The 20,402-nt window shown below is 53.0% G+C and overlaps 2 protein-coding genes and 2 long non-coding RNA genes across 4 annotated transcripts in view; 2 read left to right on the forward strand and 2 right to left on the reverse strand.

Annotated features, from left to right (window-relative positions):
- The window catches only part of PAH (phenylalanine hydroxylase), a 41,940-nt gene extending 40,414 nt beyond the window's left edge, over positions 1 to 1,526 (reverse strand). Inside the window, exons 1-2 of the mRNA XM_075074985.1 lie at positions 1,198 to 1,526; positions 898 to 1,024 (exon numbers count right to left, since the gene is read on the reverse strand). Coding sequence (XP_074931086.1) covers positions 898 to 1,024; positions 1,198 to 1,247 — 177 coding nt within the window. The 5' untranslated portion in view covers positions 1,248 to 1,526. The remainder of the gene's footprint in view (positions 1 to 897; positions 1,025 to 1,197) is intronic.
- Positions 1,527 to 2,578: 1,052 nt separating this feature from the next.
- On the reverse strand, positions 2,579 to 4,498 carry LOC142048287 (uncharacterized). Its single transcript, XR_012657444.1, has 3 exons — positions 4,369 to 4,498; positions 2,955 to 3,309; positions 2,579 to 2,862 (listed from the first exon to the last, which is right to left on the reverse strand). It is a non-coding gene; the product is annotated as an uncharacterized LOC142048287 (long non-coding RNA).
- A 64-nt stretch (positions 4,499 to 4,562) lies between these two features.
- Positions 4,563 to 8,157, forward strand: LOC142048280 (uncharacterized). Its single transcript, XR_012657443.1, has 2 exons — positions 4,563 to 4,791; positions 8,047 to 8,157. It is a non-coding gene; the product is annotated as an uncharacterized LOC142048280 (long non-coding RNA).
- A 2,559-nt stretch (positions 8,158 to 10,716) lies between these two features.
- On the forward strand, positions 10,717 to 13,211 carry ASCL1 (achaete-scute family bHLH transcription factor 1). Its single transcript, XM_075074997.1, is given in 3 exon segments — positions 10,717 to 11,586; positions 11,589 to 11,816; positions 12,061 to 13,211. Coding segments are annotated over 2 exon segments (654 nt in total). The 5' UTR covers positions 10,717 to 11,138; the 3' UTR covers positions 11,795 to 11,816; positions 12,061 to 13,211.
- Positions 13,212 to 20,402: the final 7,191 nt, after the last annotated feature.

A 20,402-nucleotide genomic window follows, 5' to 3' on the forward strand; every position in this document is an offset into this window, starting at 1 on the left:
ATGATTCCTAAGTTATTTCTGAAGACGGAGCTAGTGTCCAAGTCAGACTTCTTAAGGCGTTTAGATGCTCAGCTCCCACAGATCTCATTGGAACCAAGCAATTGCACAACTTGAAAAAGTAGCCAGGTGAGACCCTGGAGAATCATTGTGGGAGTTCATTCTCACACACAAAGCAGTAGGAAAGCAGGCTTCCTTGGCTGCTCTGCTCTTAAAATAACTTGTAGAAACTGAAGCCCTTTTTATTTTTCCCACATCTTCCCCAGCTTGTCTCTGGCTTCAGCAGCATTGCATAGGACACATACATGCAGAATGTGGTCCTCATAATTAACCATGCTGGCCTCAAGTTACATCGCTTGCCCCTGCAGTAACTAGTGCCTGTAACCAACAGATATGGGCTTCAGGACTTTCCTGTATTTTTAAAAGCAAAGGGTTCAAAATAAATCAGTAAACATTAAAAAAAGAAGATGCCAGAGTAATGATATTTGACAAATAGCTCCACCAGAAAAGCATATAACTTTAGCTGCTTTCCTTTAACAGAAGAAGACAACTTTTCATCACACAGGTTTAAGACCTCTAATTAGCTGCTGGTCTTCTCTGCTTCTTCTATTTGCCATATACACAAGGATACTGTTGCAATGTTCATTTTCATTCTCACTACAGTTTGTGATCACAATTAGCAACAGACAAGTACACTAGCTGCCAAAAGGCAGAACAGTGTCAACCAGGCACTGCAAAGCATTGAGACAGGCACTTTTTTCCTCCCATCTTGGGTCACACTGCCTCTCAGAGAGCAGGGAAAAAAAATTGCAAGCATGGCGGGGCAGGAGGGAGACAGCCACAGCCCTCCCACCCCTCCCCCGCCCCGCCAAAAATGGGAGCACAGACCCCATCGCTTACCTGGAAAGGGTCACCATTCATTTTGCAGTGCTGTGAGTCCATGTTGCAGAGGCAGTGATGCCCACTCAGGGAGGCCCCTTTGGCGCTGCAGGTGAAGCCTTCTGACCCTACTACAGTGGGCAGAGCTCTGTGCAAATGTATTTAAAGTGGAGTAAGTGAGGCAAAGCCATCCCCTTCCCCCCCCCCCATCTCCCTCCCCCGGACACCGTGCCAAGGGGGCGTTCTCCCTACACGCCCCCCCCACCCACCCCTGGCACATGGACAAGCCACTCCACGCCAGCTGGCCCCTGTGAGTCTCACCCCGGCACATAGTGGCTCTCCAGAATATTGTTTCTCTCTGCACCCAACATGGACAGGCAGCATGCTTTTAATTAACAGCCTTCCCCCTCCTGATCAACATCAGCCTCTGTTTTCACTTTTGCACGTCAGCACATCGTCTTCGGTTCAGCCTCCCTCTCGTCCATTCCCACCACTGCGTGCGTGTTCAGCCTCAGGTGTGTTTCCCATGGGGGCTTGCTCCACATGAGCAGAGATCAGACATTCTCCAAGATCTGCTTTTTGGATGCCAGGCACGAGCCAGGAAAGTCTGTGACACAGCACAGCAGCTGAGAGATTTGTCCTTTAGTAGGACCTTTTCAGCTGCATACAAGTGGTCACAGAGCAGGAGACATCACTCCACACACCAGACATTGGAGAGAGACCTGGTGTAAAGGAAGCATGAGACAGGAGTTATCTACATGAACCTCACCGTGGGATATGAGTCTGGACATGGAGAAAGGGAAGAAGGCAAAGGAAAAAAAAGGAGCAGGGAAGAGCAGGTCAGAGCTTGAGGACAGGAAGATGCAGAAAACCTGTGGAAGTTGTATGTGTGATTGTATACAGTGTTCCCCCTCTATTCTGCCCTAGTGAGATCACATCTGGAGTACTGCGTCCAGTTTTGGCCACCCCAGTTCAAGTAGGACAGGGAACTGCTCAAGCAAGCCCACTGGAGAGCTACCAACATGATCAGGGGACTGGAGCTTCTCCCTTATGAGGAAAGGCTGAGAGACCTGGGTTTGTTCAGCCTGGAGAAGAGAAGACTGAGGGGGGATCTAATAAATACCTATAAATATCTAAAGGGTGGGTGTCAAAAGGATGGGACTGGACTCTTTTCAATAGTGCCCAATGACAGGACAAGGGGCGATGGGCACAAGTTGGAACACAGGAAGTTCCACCTCAGTATGAGAAAAAACTTCTTTCCAGTGAGGGTGACAGAGCAGTGGAAGAGGCTGCCCAGGGAGGTTGTGGAGTCTCCTTCTCTGGAGACATTCAAAACCCGCCTGGATGCGTTCCTGTGCCCCCTGCTCTGGGTGTGCCTGCTCAAGCAGGGGGGTTGGACGAGATGATGTCCAGAGGTCCCTTCCAACCCCTACCATTCTGTGATTCTGTGATTCTGTCAGTCGTGGAGAGCTACAAGGGGAATGTGGGGGTGCATGAATGATTTCAGGCAAGGTTGGTAAATGATTGATATAAAAAAGCCCAGATTTGGTTTAGAAAGAGTCACCAAAGGCAGTGAGGAAATAATGGAAAGCTGTAGCCCAATACCGGAGAGCAGGTGAAAAAAAAATAAAAAAGAAACAGTCTTCTGTATCTATCTTGTTATTTGGAAAGATGAATATATATACCAAGATGAATATCTATACCAAGACAAGCTATGTCAAGGCAGGTAATCTTGCTATATTTTTGTGATGAAGATAAGTTCTGCGGAATAGAGAAACCATCTCTTTCTAGTTATTTTAGCCCTGAAGGAAACTCTACTGCATGCACAGGTGCAAACTCAGATTGGTGAACAGTAACAAAGACTTACCGTGAGTTATTGGTAATTACAAAATCCAGTAGCTGCTACATCTGATCAGCATCATAGTAGGGAAACCACACGGAGCCACTTTCAGGGATCTCAGTCCAAATACATGTTGAACCTCATGACTGTGGAGTCAGAATTCAGCCCACTGAAATTACTGAAATTACTGAATAATGTGCACCTGAAGTAATTCAGCACTTTGGGGGTGAATACATACCTTTTTCAGAAGAGCTGCTTTTTTGTGCATCCTGCAGCTGCACGCAGGGGTAGAAAGTTACTTTCTAAAGTGACAAGCAAGCCTGTGGTATGGGCTGGCAGGTCAACGTAGGCAGCCAAATGTGATACACACATAACACACTGGGCCCTGCTGGCACCGTGGCAGGGGATTGGGGCAAGGAGAGATGGGGCAGTAGGAGAAAGGGAAGTTAACCTTGATAATTGCCAGCAGTATAAAAACTACTATTTTTTAACTGCTCAGCCAGTAAGTTCACTCCAGGAGGCAGTATTTTGTGTCCTGCGTTTGTGCAGCAGCAGGTACAGTCCTATCCATGATAGGGAACATTGAAAGCCACCTTGAAAAAAAAAAAAAGCAGTAACATGAGGATGGTGATGACACTGGTTATAGTAGTCCCTGTGCAGGGCAGGACAACCTCTAGCAACTGGTCTTATTTACTTGCCCCACACACCATGCCTCACTACCTGGCATATTTTTCAACTAGATTTTAAAAAACTTAAATGCATGGCCTAAGGCTGGAGAAAATAACTGTAGCATCCAAAGTCACAAACTATTTTCTTCTGTCATTTGTTTGTGTCTTCCTTTTCCTTTCTTTTTTCCTTCTCTTTTCATTAGTCTTTGATCAACCTTTCTTCCTTCTCCACGGCTTTTACATGCATTTAGTCTTCTTTCCCTTTCTTCCATCCCTTTTCTTATGTATTACACCCTCTGTTTACTCAACCCTGACAGTAATGGCAAGGCAAAGTGAAATATTGGGTACGCAAAACACCGCTCATGCCAAATCCTCATGATTATCTATTTTGACTCCTCCTATCCCCTGCTTTTTGTATTTATATTGCAAACTATCTCTTACTCTTATTGCTACATAATCACCAGTGTACTGCCACCAGTTCACTGCTTAATCAGGCTGGACTGTCAGAGGCTGCCGGCTAGCAAGAGGCAATGGCCGGGGGAAGCAAAGCTCCTTCTCGCCAGGAGGAATTCCCTAATTCTGTTGTTCTGGAGCAAAGTTGGGGGGTGGGGGGTGTGTGTGTTTTTGCATGCGTGTGCGTGCACGTGCATGTGTCCAGTGCCATTACAGTATGGACACACAATTGCATCAGTACTGGTTACCTTGGACCATTTCAGAGTCCAAACTGCCTGAGCTTTCCTGTCCCCTTTGAAGTACTAGTTCAGCGTACGGGTTCATCCCTCTGCAGTGACATTTCTAACTGGCATTTCCTTCTTGGGTTTCAAGTTGCCCCATGTGTCTGGCTCCCCGTATGCTGGGTGAGCACCTGAGCTTTGGGTCCACTAGTCCTGCTGTGGCCTCTTGCTGCAGCACTGTACAACCCCACTCCTTTCAATCATATGCAGATATGCACCGATGTCCCACATTGCCTCCATCTAAAAGTACCTTTTTGCCCATGGAAACACACAGCTTCTTGAGGCACATGTGTGCCACACGCATCCATTCCCGGCTGTGCTGCTCAGCCACAACTAAGAGGGCTCTTTGCACTGAAAGTTGGCTGCTTCCCCTGGCTGGCATCATCCAAGTTCAAAGGGCCACGGACTTTGGCTGTTTTTCAGACTGCTTTTTCCCGCCTCTGCCTTTAGCCAGTGTTTGCAGAGCGGCGGCTTCCCTGTAGATGCTGGTTTTCTGGTTTGGGCAGGGATGTCCCTTCCTGTGCAAGGGCACTGGGACTATCCGTGGCCTGCAGCCCCCTGCCTGCCCTGCTGCTTCAGGATGTCCCAGTCGATTTTAGGGAACAGTGAGCAATGGAGAGAGGCTTTTCTAGTAAAACCAGACGCTCCTGAAAATCTTCCAAATGAGGATTCAGTAAGTATCTCAGGGGGTTTGTGTGTGTGTCTGGCGGGGGGGGGGGAGTCTTCCTCATCAATGTGCATACATTTACCAGAGGTCTCAGGGTGCTGCAGCTGTCCATCATGCGCCAGCCAGGCTGCATTTCCTCAACACCCCGGTCTACATCGTGGTTGCAAAACCGCCCAGCCACATCCCCCGCTCCTTGCAGAGCCGGGCTCCCCGACATCTCCTGCAGCCCGCTGCCAAATGCTCTTTGGCCTCACCCCATCCCCTCCCTAGACTAGTTTCCCCGTCCTCTTCCCCCCGGAGCCGGGAGGTGGCACTGTGTCTTCACGGCAGCGGCCGCCGAGCCCGGGAGCGGGGGCGGGGGACCCCCGGCTGTCCCCGCCGCCTGCCCCCGGGGAGGGGGGGCTCTGCCCCCCAGGCTGCGGCAGGCATCACCCAAACCCCCCTCCCGCCGAGGGACAGCCACCGCGGAGGCGCCGGGAGAAACACTCCCCGCAGCCTCCAAAATTTAGCTCTCCAAAAAAGTGGCGATGAGGAGAGGCGGGGGGGGGGGGAGGGGGCAGGGTGATTTATCCCCCGGGGCTGTGATGGACGCGGGACGCGTGGCCGCACAATGGGGCCACCCGGCGGGGCCGGCGGGCGAAGAGCCCCGCTCAGCGGGCGCGGGGGGCCGGGGGCGCCGCGCACCCCGGTACCGGCGGGCGGCAGCGCCCGGAGGGACCCGCGGGAGCGGCGGAGGGGCGAGCGGGCCGGGGCCGGGGCCGGGGCCGGGGCCGGGGCCGGGGCCGGGGCTGGGGCCGGGCGGGGCGGGGGGGGCGACGGCCGCTGCTCCTGTTTCTTTTTTTTCTTTTCTTTTTTTTTTCGCAGCCCTATATGCAAACTGTCACTTCAGGTTAGCACAAGACCTGATGTAGCTCATTAGCATGAGCTGTATCTAATATGCTTAAAACCTCTAATTATTTATTATGCCCTAATTGGCAGCCCGAGAAATGTCTGCAAAGGGATGAGTGTTCATCCCAAGACGCCTTTCGAGAAGAATTCAGCAGTGTCCCTGGTCAAACGTCATTTTTAATTCTTCATTGGGTCGCAGGCTTTATTCCCCTTGTAGACGATACAAGGCTAAGAAAACTCGTACAACTTGCCGTCCCGAGAGCTGGCCTCCCTCCACCACGGGCAGGACGGGCAACAATTACTTACGAACACAGTTTAATACTCAAAGTCCTTCTTTCTGTAAAGGGACGCTTGGGAGGAGACGTTGATGTTTATCACGTATACAAAAGCGTAGGCAGATGCTCCTTGAAAATTACTTACCCGAAGGAACAGCCGTCAGGGAAAAAACACTTTCCTGCCTTCTGAAACTAGCAAAGTTTTGAAAATTATATTCATATAGAAACTGTTTTGAAACAAGTTTACCTCTCTGGGGTCATCCCTCCCCCTTCCTAATTGCCTTTTTTTTTTTTCCTTCCAAGTCTGTACTATGTTTCTTCAGGCTGCGCCAACTATTTATTTATCTTTATTCTTTCTGTCTTTCTTTTCATTCATTATTCTCTCTCCCTCTCCTCTTTTTTTTTTTCCCCTTCCTTGTGTGTGTGGCTTCTCGGTCTGATCTGTAGCTTGTTACCACCCACTGCACGCTCTCTCCTGCAGCCGAGGTGTTTCTATACAAACTTCAGCGTCCAGTTGTCATATTAATTATTACACTGAGTAATGACTGAAATAGTCAAAATAAGGGGAGACTCAAGAGAGCTTTTTCTTGCTGCTCAAAGATTCAGCAAAGAAGCCTTGCAACAAAGCACTAATTGGTCCCCAGAAATACTCTGACAAGGCATGGAAGATAGGTTTCATAAAGCCCAGCAATTGTGAAGGGGGAAAAGATCCTTGAATAGACCCCACGCTTCTTTTCTAAACTCTCTTGCTGAGCAAAAAATGGACTGCTTCTTGAATACTGGACTGATCTTGAATGCTATACCCAGCAGAGAAAAAAATGCACCATTTATTGTAAGTTTTTTTTCCAGCTATTCATGTGTTCTATGTGGAGAATAAGCTGGTTTTGTTTACCATGAAAGACCTTTTACTTTATTTTCACTCTTGGGGGGGAAGCTGGAAAGGGGAGGGGGAGGGCGAGGGGAGGGAGAGAAACACATGTGCCCAAATCCAGACGAGCTGCCTACTGTAACAAAATGGAGTGTAACAAATCCTACAGAAGTCCCGAATGTATCGATTCTTTGAAGATCTATATAGATTAACGACTTTCGTTCTGCTTTTCCAAGACAGCATTTAATCATAACGTAAATGGCCTTTAAAAAAAAGGGGTGGTAAAAAAAAACAAAAAAAAAAAAACCAAAAAAAAAAAAAAAAAACAAAAAAAAAACCACCAGGGCATACCAAAGTTTAAAAAAAAAAAAAGCAAGGACTTCAAAAGACCTCATGAGTGTGGCTACGATTTAGGCGCACAAAAAGGCCACTATAAAATAATGACAGTTCGAGATTAAAAAAAAAAAGAGAGGGAGAGAAAAAAAGGGGGGGGGGGGGGGAAGAAAAAAGAAAAAGCCCAATGAAAAGGGTAAGGGCTATTTATCATTATGTTAGAATTAAGAATTTCAAAGTGCAGGTGCAGGACTGTGCGTATGAGTGGGCGGAGGCAGGGGACCTTGAAACAATATTTATTATCTATAAATCTGGCAGCCCCGGACCCCTTACTCTGCCCAGGCTCACTGCCCAGGCAGGGGAGCTGGCAGGAATGGCATTACCTTGGACAACGCAAGGGGTGGGTTTGTTTCCCGGAGGCAGTGGATGGCGAGGGACCTGCTGGGCAAAGGGAGGAAAAGGCTCTCTCCTCCCCCTCACACCCCCCGCCCGGACCCCGGGGCCGGGGGAGCCAAGCGGAGGACAGAGCCACCGAGGCAAAATTACATGCGAGTTACACTCGTTGACCTCTGGGACTCGTGCCTTTTCCCTTTTTAAGATCCCTCTGAGGCTCAAGAAGGAGGGATCCAGAAACTCCGGCCTCATTCTGCCATTTTGGGGAAAAAGGGCAGGAATTTCCCTGCTGCCAGGCATTTCTAGGCCAGTTCTGGTAGGGGGCTGCTCCAGAAGAATTACTCTGTTTAAATATGTATATAGTTCACAGGCCTGAAATTATTTTGATACTTCTGTTGGTGCTTCCCAAAGCACTGGGATGTGAATTGCAGGGCTGGTTCATTACTGTTCTTTCACTCCTGTAATATCACAATGTGGAGCTGATGATGCAACAACTATTTCCAGCGCAGAGAATTCTGATGTCAGACAAGGGACGTTGAACAAACCACCCGGAAGACTTGGAACTGAAGAAGGAGACCTCCTCACACAGAAAATAAAAATGAATGTTTTATCCTGCTTAGGTCCGCTGTCCCGCCCAAGAGAGAGTAAAATAATTTAATATATTTCACATGCAATGAGACAGTAGGCTAAAGAAACTCAGTAAGCAGTGAAGAGGGCCCTGAACTAAGTATGACAGAGGTTAGACCAAACAGAACTACTTCACCTTTTTCATCATACATGTGCATTAAAATCTGCCACATTAAAAATTACTACAAGACTAGCTAGCAGATGCACATTAAGGTTCTGCCCATACAACATTGCTGCTTATCACTGTTTAAACTCACATGCCCAGGCAGGATCAGGGATGCAGTGGCAGATGAGAAGAAGTGATCTCTACAGCTCCAGTTGCCATAATTGAGGTCAGCAGCACAGCAGGGTTTATTTTTGCACTCATTTCCACTGAAACATGAACAGGGGACTGTGCAGGTCCCTTCTTCCATGCTTTAGGGCTGGTGTGAGTGCCAGGGATGAAAGCCACCTCCCAGGGACTTCCTAGAGCCATAATCTCACCCATGGCAAGACCACCATACCATGGCTCTGCTGTTTTTTAGGAGGTTAGAGAGCACGCACCTCTGAGTTTTCAGAGTGGAGAGGTGCAGAGGAGGTGGAGACGAGACAGAGCTGAAGACAGAAAATGTGTTAAGGTTTACATAGATCTGTGGATATGTGAAAGGCATGAGGGCAGGGAGAGAAGGCTGTGCTGGGGTCATCACTGCTGCTCGGCCCAAGAGCAGGGCCACCAGCATGCCCCAGTGCTGAGCCTGGCCATGTCTCCCAGGCTGCCCATGCCACTGCAGCCCCAAGGGCTGGCGTGACCACCAACTCATGCCAGCCTCAAGCGCTGGCACCTCCATGCTGCTTTTCCACGTTTGGCCCTGAGCCATAAGCGCGACTTCACCTGGTAGCAGGGACAACTTCCCCTGCATGGGCCAGGTTCATCCCGACTCCCCAGTTACAAGCAAATGCCATCACCCACTTGGAAAGGTGGTCACCTGCTCCCACTTTGCAGGGTACCACGGGAGGCAGCAGAGGCGCAGAGAGTTCCCCGGGACAAGCAAGTGGACACCGTGACCTGGGAAATGGGGTATGGCAGCAAAGGGAGAGCTGACTCCACATCTGCTTGCTCTGCTTAGCACACCCAGACTTTGGGCTGCCCTCTGAGCCAAACTTCCTCCCCCCCCACCCCGCCCCGTGCTGGTGGCAGTACTGTGGCACTCAGACCCTCCAGATGCCACCCGCTTTGGGTGCACCCAAGGGGGTTTCACTCTTTCTCTCCAGACAGGCTTGCCCCTTGGCACTGGGCATTTCAAAGGGGTAACTCAGGGTGACTTCTCCCGAGGCAGCGCACCCCGTGTAACACCCGCACCGGTTCACCCGCCGTCGTCGCAAGCTAATAGAGCCATCACGCCAGCCGCGGAGCGTGTGCGATGCCGAGCACACGCGGCTCCGGCTGCTCTGGAGGGAGCGGCTCCCGGGACACTCGCGGAACTCAGGCTCGCAGCACGGGGTGAGCGAAGGAAGCGGTACCGGGTATCCCGGTGCTTCCCAGGGACAAGGACAAAACCGCCCTGTCGCGCTCCCGCACACGGAGAAGTTCCCCTTCCCGGCTGCCTGAGCACACGCACACGCCGCGTCGCAGCGCTGGCAAGGGCGCCTTCTCCCGTGGGCATGCACCGTCCTGCCTGCCCACGCCGTGGGACGCCTCCGCGTCAGCCCTTCTCGCGCGGCAGCTCTCCCCTCCAAACCCTGGCAGGTGCCGCTAGGGTCGCCCCCAGCCCGTCAGCGCCCCGGCGGCAGCCGCGGCAGAGGATGCCCCGCACCTCCCGGGGCTGCCCGCACCTGCCTGCACCCCGGCCCCTCCGGGGAGCCACACCCCGCCCCCCCGCCGCCGTCCTCCCGCCGGGGCAGAGCCCCGCCGCGCACCCCACCTCGGCGGGGAGCGGGGGGACACGGCAGCAAAGTGCGCTCGGTCACCCCCCCGTCCCCGTGCGGGGCTCCCCCCTCCCTTTCCCTTTCGCCTGCACCCCACTCCCGCAGCCACGGCTCCCCCCGACCCTCTCCCCGCGGCGGCCCACGCGCGCCGCCGCCCGCCCCGTCGGGCCGCGCCCGCCGCCGCCGCCGCCGCCGCCGCCGCCCCGCGCGGCGCCCCGGCGCGGGTGTTTGCTCAGGGCCGGGAGCGCGGCACGCGCCGGGCGCACGCACTTGCAACAACAAACCCGCGAGGGGTGGGGGCGGCGGGGGCGGGGGCGGGGGAGCGGGCACCGGGGGGCGGCGGAGGGGGGCGGGGGGAGGCGGGGCCGCGCGGCGGCCAGCGCGTGTGCGCCGGGGGCCGCGGGGGGTGCGTGTGTGTGCGGGGGGGGGGGGGGTGGGGTGCGTGTGTGTGTGCGGGGGGGGTGTCGTGGGGGGGGGGCTCCCCCCCACCCCACCCCCGCGCTGAAAAGGCGGCGGCGCTCCGCGTCCCGCGGCCGCTGGCGGCAAAGCCAGGGAGCGTGGAAGGCGCAAGGTGCAGAGCGTGCGTGTGCGTGTGTGTGTGTGAGCGCGGGGGGGCGGCGGGGGGAGGCTGCGGGCGTGTGTGTGTGTGTGTGTGTGTGTAGGGGGGGGGGGGGCGAGCCCCGTCCGCCCCTTATAAGAGACACAATCCCCAGCCACTTTTTTGCAAAAGGGGCTTTGCAAAGCAGGCTGCGCACACGCGAGCGCCACGAGCCTCCCCGCGGCCGCCGCACGGAGGGCGAGAGGGAGGGGGGCGGGCAGAGCCCCGCCGCCCGCCATCCCCGGCCGCCCGCCCGGCTCCGCCGCCCGCTCCCGTGGGGCGCCGCTGCCCCTCTCCCCCTGCCCTCCATCGCCTGTCTCATTTTTTTAAGCGACCGCCGCAAATTTTTTTGTTTTGCCCTCTTTTTACATTTTTTTCTTTTTTTTTTTTTTCTCTTTTTGGTGGTGGGGGGACGGGGCCCGGCCGCCGCTCGGGCGCCGCCGCCTCGCAGGACGCTCCCGCGCCCATGGCCAGCGGTAGCCCCGCCAGGATGGCCAGCGGCGCCGGGCAGCCGCCCTTCCTGCAGCCGGCCTGCTTCTTCGCCGCGGCGGTGGCCGCCGCCGCCGCCGCCGCCCCGCCGGGGCCGCCGCCGGGGGCGCCTCCGCCGCAGCTGAGCCCGGCGGGCGGGCAGCCCTCGCCGGGCGGCAAGCCCTCGGCCCCGCGGGCCGCCAAGCGGCAGCGCTCGGCCTCGCCGGAGCTGATGCGCTGCAAGAGGCGGCTCAACTTCAGCGGCTTCGGGTACAGCCTCCCGCAGCAGCAGCCGGCGGCCGTGGCGCGGCGCAACGAGCGGGAGCGCAACCGGGTGAAGCTGGTGAACCTGGGCTTCGCCACGCTGCGGGAGCACGTCCCCAACGGCGCCGCCAACAAGAAGATGAGCAAAGTGGAGACGCTCCGCTCCGCCGTCGAGTACATCCGCGCCTGCAGCAGCTGCTCGACGAGCACGACGCCGTCAGCGCCGCCTTCCAGGCCGGCGTCCTCTCGCCCACCATCTCGCCCAGCTACTCCCACGACATGAACTCCATGGCGGGCTCCCCCGTCTCCTCCTACTCCTCCGACGAGGGCTCCTACGACCCGCTCAGCCCCGAGGAGCAGGAGCTGCTCGACTTCACCAGCTGGTTCTGAGCGCCGGCGGCCCCCGCGGCAGGTGGGTGGGCGCCGGCGGAGGGCCGGTGCGCCGCGAGGCGGGGGAGGCCGGGGGTGGGGGAGACACGCGGGGCGGCGGGGTACGCGCAGCCGGGGCGGAGGGCGCGCAGCCGGGGCGGGGGGCGCGCAACCGGGGCGCCCCCGCACCGTGCGCCCCGCGTCCCCTGGTACTTACGAGGGGCAGCAGCCCGGCGCTGCGCTGGTCCCGGCGCGGCTCTGATCTCCTCTCTCTTTTATTGTTACAGGACAGTTGCAAAAGGGGACAAAAAAAAAAAAAATCAACCCACAAAAGTATATCACACCCTGAGAAAGACAGACAAAAATCTACCCAGAAAAGGAAAGGAACCTGTTGCGTTTCCGTCTCCCCCCGCCGTCGGAGGGCGGTGCGGGCACGTCTCCCGGCGGGCGGGCACAGCGCTGCGCGCCGCGGGGGCGGTCGGGGCGGCCGCCCCCGGCCCCGGAGCCCTGGCGGCCTTTGCGCTCCGTCGCGCCGCCACGGACTGCGGAGTGGGTGTCCCGCGGGGGATCCCCCCGCCCCGGGCCGCGGGGAAGGGCGCCGCCATCCCCAGCCTGCGGAGGACCTCTTCCTCCTCCTCCTCCTCCCCGGCAGAAAGGCACCCCCCCCGCGCCGCCGCGGCCCGTCTGAGACCGGCGTTCATCACTCCGTGGACAGCGTTAGTTCCCCGATGTTTGTGGAGATGTGGAAATTAAGCTATGCTGTACTCCAAGCAGCCCCTGGAGCCCCGTCTCCCCCCCTCCCCGCGCCTCTCCCTCCCCTCGCGCCGAGCTTTTCCTCTCATATCCAGCATAGAATGCTTCCAATCTTTTTTTTTTTTTTTTTGGTGAATTTTTTTATTATAAGAAAATCTATTCGTATCTATCCTACCCAGTTTGGGGATATATTAAGCTATTTTTGTACATAAGAGAGAGAGAGATTTATAGATGTTTTGTACAAATGGTTTAAAATGTGTATATCTTGATACTTTTTTTAATATGTAATGCTTATTACCTCTTCATGTTTAGACTCGTAGTCGACATTACCTTACAACTGCCATTTTTGTACATGGTTTTGTAAAGGATTTGGATTTCCTCCAGATGTACTTTAGCACCAACGTGTCTTACTTTATAGAAACTTTGTTAATGTATTAATAATGTTATTAAACAATGTTCAAAGTGAACAAAGTTTATGCAGCTATTGTCCAAACGCAAAATGGTAGCCATTTGTTTTTATATGCTGCCTTTTGAAAAAAAAAAATACACAAACAAACAAACAAACAAACAAAAATCCCTATGCCACTGCCTTTTCTTACTGTTTTATTACAAACTTACAAAGGTCCTGTATAACCCTGTTTTATACAAACTAGTTTCGTAATAAAACTTTTTTAATTAAAATGATCGGCTGCCTACCGCATGCAATTTTTTTTTCTTTCTGCCATTGACAACGATGAATGTAAGGGCGAAATGTTAATGATATTATGCCGGAGCTAAGTTGCGTATGAAGTGTTTGTATCTGATGGATGTAACATATATATCTCTATCTATCTCTATATAAATACGCAAAGATCTAGCGGTATCACCATTGTTTTGTTGCCCTTCTGTGTTGCAAATGTGTATCCAAACCAAAAGGCGAGGGGATGATTAATGATTGCATTGTCCTTCCTGAAATCACTGCACGTTAAAGAATTCCTCCCCACCCACCCCACCCCACCCCCGCCCCCCAAAAGCCCAAGTAAGTCCTAAAAAAGAGGGCGCTCCATCCCGCATTTCGGCGGTGTGACCCCGTCCTCCGCGGCTCTGACCCGGCGGGGCCGAAAAACACGGAGGGGAAGGGAGGAGGGGGGAAGGCACGGCCGCCGCCACCGAAAAAGCCTTTGCAAAGGTAGTGGGTGGATAAATAAAACCGCCGGGGGAAGACGGGAAGCGAGAGGCGAAGGGAGATAAAATGAAATAAATAAATAAAGTAGTAGAAATGGGTGGCAGCTTAGAGACACTGGCCTTTCTAAGCTTGTTATTCTACCCAAATAGCGTGATCTGCCTGTAAAAGTACCCAATTACCAAGACTCAAAAAGAGATTGGACTCACCCCCCCGCTCCGCTTTTTTTTTTTTTTTTTTTTTTGGCTAGCCTGCTTGTTGTCAGTTAGCAAGGACGTGACCAGAATTCGCCTTCTCCTTTTCGCCTGGCTCCTGCATCACTTGCAGATTCAGTTTGCGTGCACCAAGCCAAGCGGAAAGCAAAGCGCAAAATGCATCTTACAAAAAAAAAAAAAAAAAAAAGAAAACCCACCAAAAAAAACCACCCTCCCAACAAAGACCGGGGAGAGCCAGTGTGTTGGACGGAGTTTAAAAAAAATCTAGCCTCCTCAGCTACAAATGTGCCGCCGACTTGCGAGGGATGCGCTATTTTTAAAAAAGAGGAGGGAAAAACTTTGGTGGGGCACCCCGGAATTTTCTCTCTCTATGTGAGTGTGTATGTGCAACTATATCTATATGTGTAGGCACACACGCATACGCACACATGCACATATATACGTGCGCATATCAACGTCTAGTCCTTTCTGCATTGCTTTAAAAGCATACACCCATTTTTCCCTTCACCTCCTCCCCCCACGCCCTGAAATGATCAATATGTGATTTAGTCGGGGGGGTTGGGGGGGATGGGGACGGGACACGCTGGGGTCACGAAATCCCTCATTACTTCAGCACAAACACTCATTGTTTTAACCGCTCGTGGAACTAATGTTTAGTTATGAAAATAATAACCGTTATATGCCTCCGTCCGCTCTCCCTTTACAGCATCTTTTTTATTTACCCACTTTTGCAAGTGTGCAGATAAGGTATGCAAAGAAAGTGTAGCGAGTAATTTATAGCTATGAATATAACATTAGGATAATGTTTCATTCTGTTACAAAGGCGAAATTTCTCTTCCTTGTGTAGACAGGTGTTCTTTTTTGCTCACTTCTGAATAGTAAATATCCAGACTCATTAAACTAAAGGCAAAGTTACGCTGTTGTTCGCTACAATGTATAAGGCAGGCTCAGAAATTCACCACCTCCTCCCTCCCTTTTCCCCTCAGTCCCCTCCCGACAGAAAGAAAGAAAGAAAACACACACACACACACACACACACACACACACAATTTTACTGAAGATAGGGAAAGGGCAAAGCAGGATTGGGGTAAATCTCATTACATCTGCTCTAATCGCTTAGCAACACAAAGCCTTTTCTTGTATTAGTGCGGAGAGCCTTTCAGCGCTGCCTGACAGACAGTATTCAGTTAGCATTAGTAAACTCCATAAATCAGGGACTTCTTTGGGCGCAGTATAAGTTTTAGAGCTACTCAGGGATGGGGGGGCGGGGAGCAGAGAAACGGGGCAGGATATGCAGATGGAGATTGCTGGGCCACGGATTTATTCATTTATTTACCTGTGTATTTATTTATCGTAATGCTGGAAAAACGGCCCGTTAACAAATGTCTCGCCCCGAGTTTTCTCCCCCCCCGCCCCCCCCCCCCCCCAAATCAAGACCCTCGGGCAGCGACGGGGAAGCACGGCGAGACCCAACACGGCGGCCGCGCTGGGCCACGGAGGTGGGCAGCACTTCCCCCGCCACCCACCCCTCCCGCCACGATGTGCGTGGCGGCCCGCGAGGTCCGCGCTCGCGGAGACGGGGGGGGCGGGGCGGGGGGAGCATCCCCGCGGCGTGGGCTTTCCCCTCGCTCCCCAGGCTCCCGCCGCTGCCCCCTCCACACAGGCCCCTCCGCTGCCCAAACTTTTTTCCGCGCGTGGGACTAGGGCCGGCCCTGCGGAGCCTCCGCGTGTCTTCGTCGTGTGTCGTCGTGTCCGTCCATGTGTCGTGTCCCACCCCCGCGCTCAGGTAAGGGGGGAGGTGGAGGCACCCCCGGCCCCGCACCCGGCAAGAGGCGCGGGTACCCCGGAGAGTCGCTCCCCGCTCCTGCCCCGCCTTCCCCTCGGAGAGGTGCGCCGACCCGCACCCAGCCCGGGTTTTGGGGAGTGTGGGGCGCTTCCCCCGCTTTTTTCAAAAACTTTTTTCCACTCTTTTGGGGATTTAAAAAATTTTTTTTGTTTGTTTGTTCCCCCTCCTTTTCCTCCTCCCCCCTCCCCGCGGCGCAGGTCCTGCCTTTTGTGTGCGGGCTCCCAGGGGCACAAAGGGGGGGCTGCGGGGGCCGGGCAGGCAGCGGGCAGCGCTGCCCCCGCGCGTGTCACGCCTCAGCCTTTATTCCGGTGGCGGCGGCGGCGGCGCGGCGGGGGCCCGCCGGGCTCGGGGGCGGCGTGCGCCCGCCGCAGCTGCCGCCCGCCCCGCTCCGCTCCCCTCCGCGCCCCTCCGCCCCGCTCCGCTCCCCTCCGCGTCCCCCTGGCCCGGGCGCGGCCGCGGGTGGGGGCCCCGGCAGCACGCGAGGGGAGCGGGCAGCTGCCCAAGGCGAGGGGGACGCCCTGAGCTCGCCGCTGAGCGCAGCTCCATAATGCAGCGCGTATTACTCAGTGCATTCAGGGATTAGCTCGCCTTGAAGTGAAGGGGGGCTGAGTCTGTGTCTCCCCCCTCCTCGCCTCTTGGAAAGGGGAGCGGGGAGAAGCGCCCCGTCCCGCGTCGTCCCCCCCTCCAGCCGCCACCCCGGTCCGTCCCAGCGCAGAGCAACTTCTTGCTCCCAAGCGAGCTCGCTTTTAGCGTGTCAGCCCGCACAATGCAGGGCTAATTCCTGCTGCAAAAGGCAAGTGGTGAGGAATCAATCGCAGGCTTTATGCAATCAAAAGGGATGATGGGTTTGGGGTTGGGATTCTTTTTTTTTTTTTTTAGTTTTATTTTAAGTTCCCTGCCCCAGACTGAATTTCTCCTGCTCCTTACCCCCGTCCTATTAATAATCCCATGCAGGCGATTGCAGACCGAAGTAAAGCTATCATTTGTATGCGCCTGAAGATTAATTTCCCCCATGTACCAACTCAACGGCATAGTTATCTCTTTAACAGGGAAAACAGTTTGGCTCCATTGTCGGGTTGCCAAGACCGCCTTTTGAGAAAGGGAGCCCGGCTAGCCTCTGATCAAACTCAAAGGTTAGTTAAAAGACAAAAACAGCTGAAAATCTTCATGAATAATGCTGTTTCCCCGAGCCCAGTGTAGTGCAAGCGCACATTTCAATGCCAGAGCATTTTGTTATGCTGCTCGCCTGAGTCAGAATTTCACAGAAAAGGCAGAGAAGAAAAGCTCCAACAATTAGAGGGGGCCTGTCAGAAAACATTAACGCCTTCCTCGCCCAGCCTGTCAAGCGTGCTGGAAATAAAAAACTGGCATAGCGAATCGCACCTCCACCCTCTGGAGCTGCGGGAGGGGAGAGGGAGGGGGGTTAGGGACGGAGAAGTAGAGAGAGAGACAAATGGACAGGCCCAGGCTGTTAACAGTCCCCCTTGGCTTTGCAGTTCATGCAAACGCTGGAAAAAAGAAGGGGAAAGGACCTGCAGCTGGATATTTGCTCTTGATATTTCTCCCTCTGTTTCATGCTCCAGAATTACATTTCCTCTTGGGACCATCACCTGCACTCACACTGTCTCTCTGCACCTTCAGTCCTTTCCTGCGTCAGTCCTGCAAAGCGCAAGCGAGGTGCCCAGTGAAACAGTAGCGTGGCAGAACCGTTACCACCTTTTGCTTTCAAATGTACAGCTTTGGCTACCCAGACACACATGCTCGAATCCTTTCCCCTAGTAAAACACCTACTGGCAAGGACACCAAACTAAAGCCTCCCTTGCGCTGCCTGTAAGTGAACATCCATGCTTTGATTTTCCTTTGACTTGCTAAAGCACAGATTTTTCCAAAGCTTTTAAAATTACTGCAAGCAAAACCTCAGACCACCACCTGAATACCTTTTTTTTTCCCTTGTCATTTTTGTTGTCCCATTGCAAGTACACGTACATGTTAATATCTGATAAGGACCAGATCAGTACTGCGCAGCTTCTATAGCCAGCCTTTTGCTGGGGGGAGGGAGACGAGAGGGGGAAGAGTACTGCTGTGTATTGTCATATTCACATATGGGTATCTCCAAACGTCATCTGAAGTGTTGTAGGGGATTATACCAGAAAAGGGACACAGCAACACAGCTCAGACGATGTGTCAAAGAAAGGCAAGTCAGACTTTGCTCCTCTCTAATGAGAGCCGTGTGATTCCTACACATCCCACGGGGAAGGAGGTCTGGCCTCAGGATCAGGAGTACCAGTCCTCCATCCCACACACACCCTGGAGCAGCACAGTGCATCCAGCCAATATGATGCTTGCTGCCCCCCTTTAGAGAAGACAGGCATTTTCTGCTGCTTTGGAGCCAGATGTGTCCCCAGAAGGAGGTAAGCAAAGGAAAAGCCTCCCTGAGTGCTGGTACTTTCATTGGCTTTGTCACTTTTGTCCTGGACAAACACAAGTAACCAGTAGGAGAGGGGACAAGTTTCATGAGGTCCCTTTTCTCCCTCTTCCCAGCTACCTGGTACTTACTGTACTAATTGCAAAGGAGGAAGTCGGGTAAAAATGCAGGAAAGGGCAGCTAAGGGAAAGCTGCTTTTTGTGACAAGGCACTGATCTCGGACTGAAGCTATCTAGATTCATTGTTGGGTATGATTTGATCCTGTCTCAATCTATTTTAGCCTGATATCCACAAATGCTGAACAGAGACCATGAGTAGTTCCTCACAGGTGCCTGGGGATATGCAGCACTGGGAGAAGGTGAGAAATCTGGCAAGACTGAGGGGGGTCACTGCTCCAGACTCTGCTCTTGCGCAAAGTGCTGTGGGAAGAGCCAGTGCATATTAATAGTCTGGCTTATTTTTCTGGGGGATGGGCAATCCATGTTTCCTTTCATTCCAGTGGGAACAGGATTAAATCCTGCTTGTGCTCTTCACCCATCACCCTAGAAAGGGACAGTTATATATTTTTCCCAGAAGAGCTTCGCTTTCCCTAAAATCTAAGAGCAAACATCTGTATGTTGTCCTATATGTTACCTGGAAGTTGCCTGGGAGCAAAATTCTTTTGAAAATGTCACCCACCAGGCCATGTGTTTCAACCCGCTCTTAGACCCTGTAAACAACTGCAGCAGTCAAGTTGCCCAAACTTTCTGCTGGTCACTCTTAATTGTCAGCAACACATGGCTTTCTTGCTTTCTGGTTCTATAAACTCCTGATGTTGGGTTCCCAATGGCACTGGGGAAGGAGAGGTACAAATCACAAAGACCCCTATAACTAGGCCCAGTGGCATAGCACGGGCCTTTCTGATAGGGGTGGTGATTATCTTCTGAAATGGAGCCTGAACTCGTTTGGTCCAGTTTCACAGAAGCAGATCACAGAAAGAGCATGTGTTCCCCTTTTGGGATGGGGTCCTCCTACCTCCCCCCATCCAGCCGCACCACTCTCTAGTTCTCGCTCCCCTCCTGCTGCTGGTCGGAGCTGTGAGCTATTTTAATTTGCACTTGCTGCACTGGCAGGGCTATATTACCCTGGAACAGGAAAGGAAAAGCCCCATATTAGTAAAGTGCGAAACACAGTTTTGACTGAAAAGGGAAGCCATTTCAACAGGATTATACCATGACAATGCAGATTAAAACCCTGCCATATGGCCTAAGATAGGCTTGCATTTACTTTCAGGTAACAACACGTTGCTAATTAAGTGGCGATGACATTTCTAGATGAAAAAGAAAAGAAGAAAAAAGAAAAAAAAGCCACCTGTATATGAAATAAAGACAGTCAAGTGAAGGGAAGACATTAATCAATGCTAATAATACTGGAAATCAGCCCTCTTTTATCATTGCGGTTTGCTTTGAAAAGGAGAGGGAATTTGTTTGATTTGTTGTTGAGTAAACAGTAATTCACGTGTGCACTCGGAGAAGTGAACGCGGTGCTCCTGAAAGGCGCCTGACTGACAGCGCGGGAGAGCAAAGTCCTGCATCATATCCAGGACAAACACGGACCCGGCAATAGCAAGGAGAGGTTCCCCACCCTGCTTTGCCAAAGGCCTGCAAGAAGGTGATGGAGGGCTTCTCTGAGCAAGGAGGAGGCCAGCCTGCCTGTTTAAGTGTTGGTTACATTTAAGCACGTGCTGAAATGCCTCACTGTACTGGAGATCTTTGCTTTTACATCTCTGAGGATGCACCAGTGAATGATGGTATAACCAGTCAACACAAAACCTACAACCTCTCCCGCATCCACTACTGTGTCATTGTGGGGCAGAAATAGCTTTCACACAATAAACGGGATAATGTCAGACTGTTAGCCTACAAGCAAAGGGTCACTGATTATTAATAACCCCCTGAGCCTTTCAGATGAAAGGTGTTCTTCAAAGACCTGAGACTTTTACTTGAAATTTCTAATGAGTGTCTGTGCATATTTCTCCACGCCATACAAACTGCATTTGGAGCTGCTGACCCAAGAGGCTGAAGAATGGGCAGTGGGACACACTTTGCTTCATCCTGTTTTAACTTTTATAAAAAAACACCTTTTTAGGTTACTATAATACACATCATGTTGGTCTGCCCAGCTATGGGCCCTGACCAAGCAAGAGGACTTAGAGTGTTTCATATCCTGTCAAACTTGGAAGTACTGCC

The sequence above is a fragment of the Phalacrocorax aristotelis genome, chromosome 1 (genome assembly GCF_949628215.1).
Source record: "Phalacrocorax aristotelis chromosome 1, bGulAri2.1, whole genome shotgun sequence".
Classification (NCBI taxonomy): domain Eukaryota; kingdom Metazoa; phylum Chordata; class Aves; order Suliformes; family Phalacrocoracidae; genus Phalacrocorax; species Phalacrocorax aristotelis.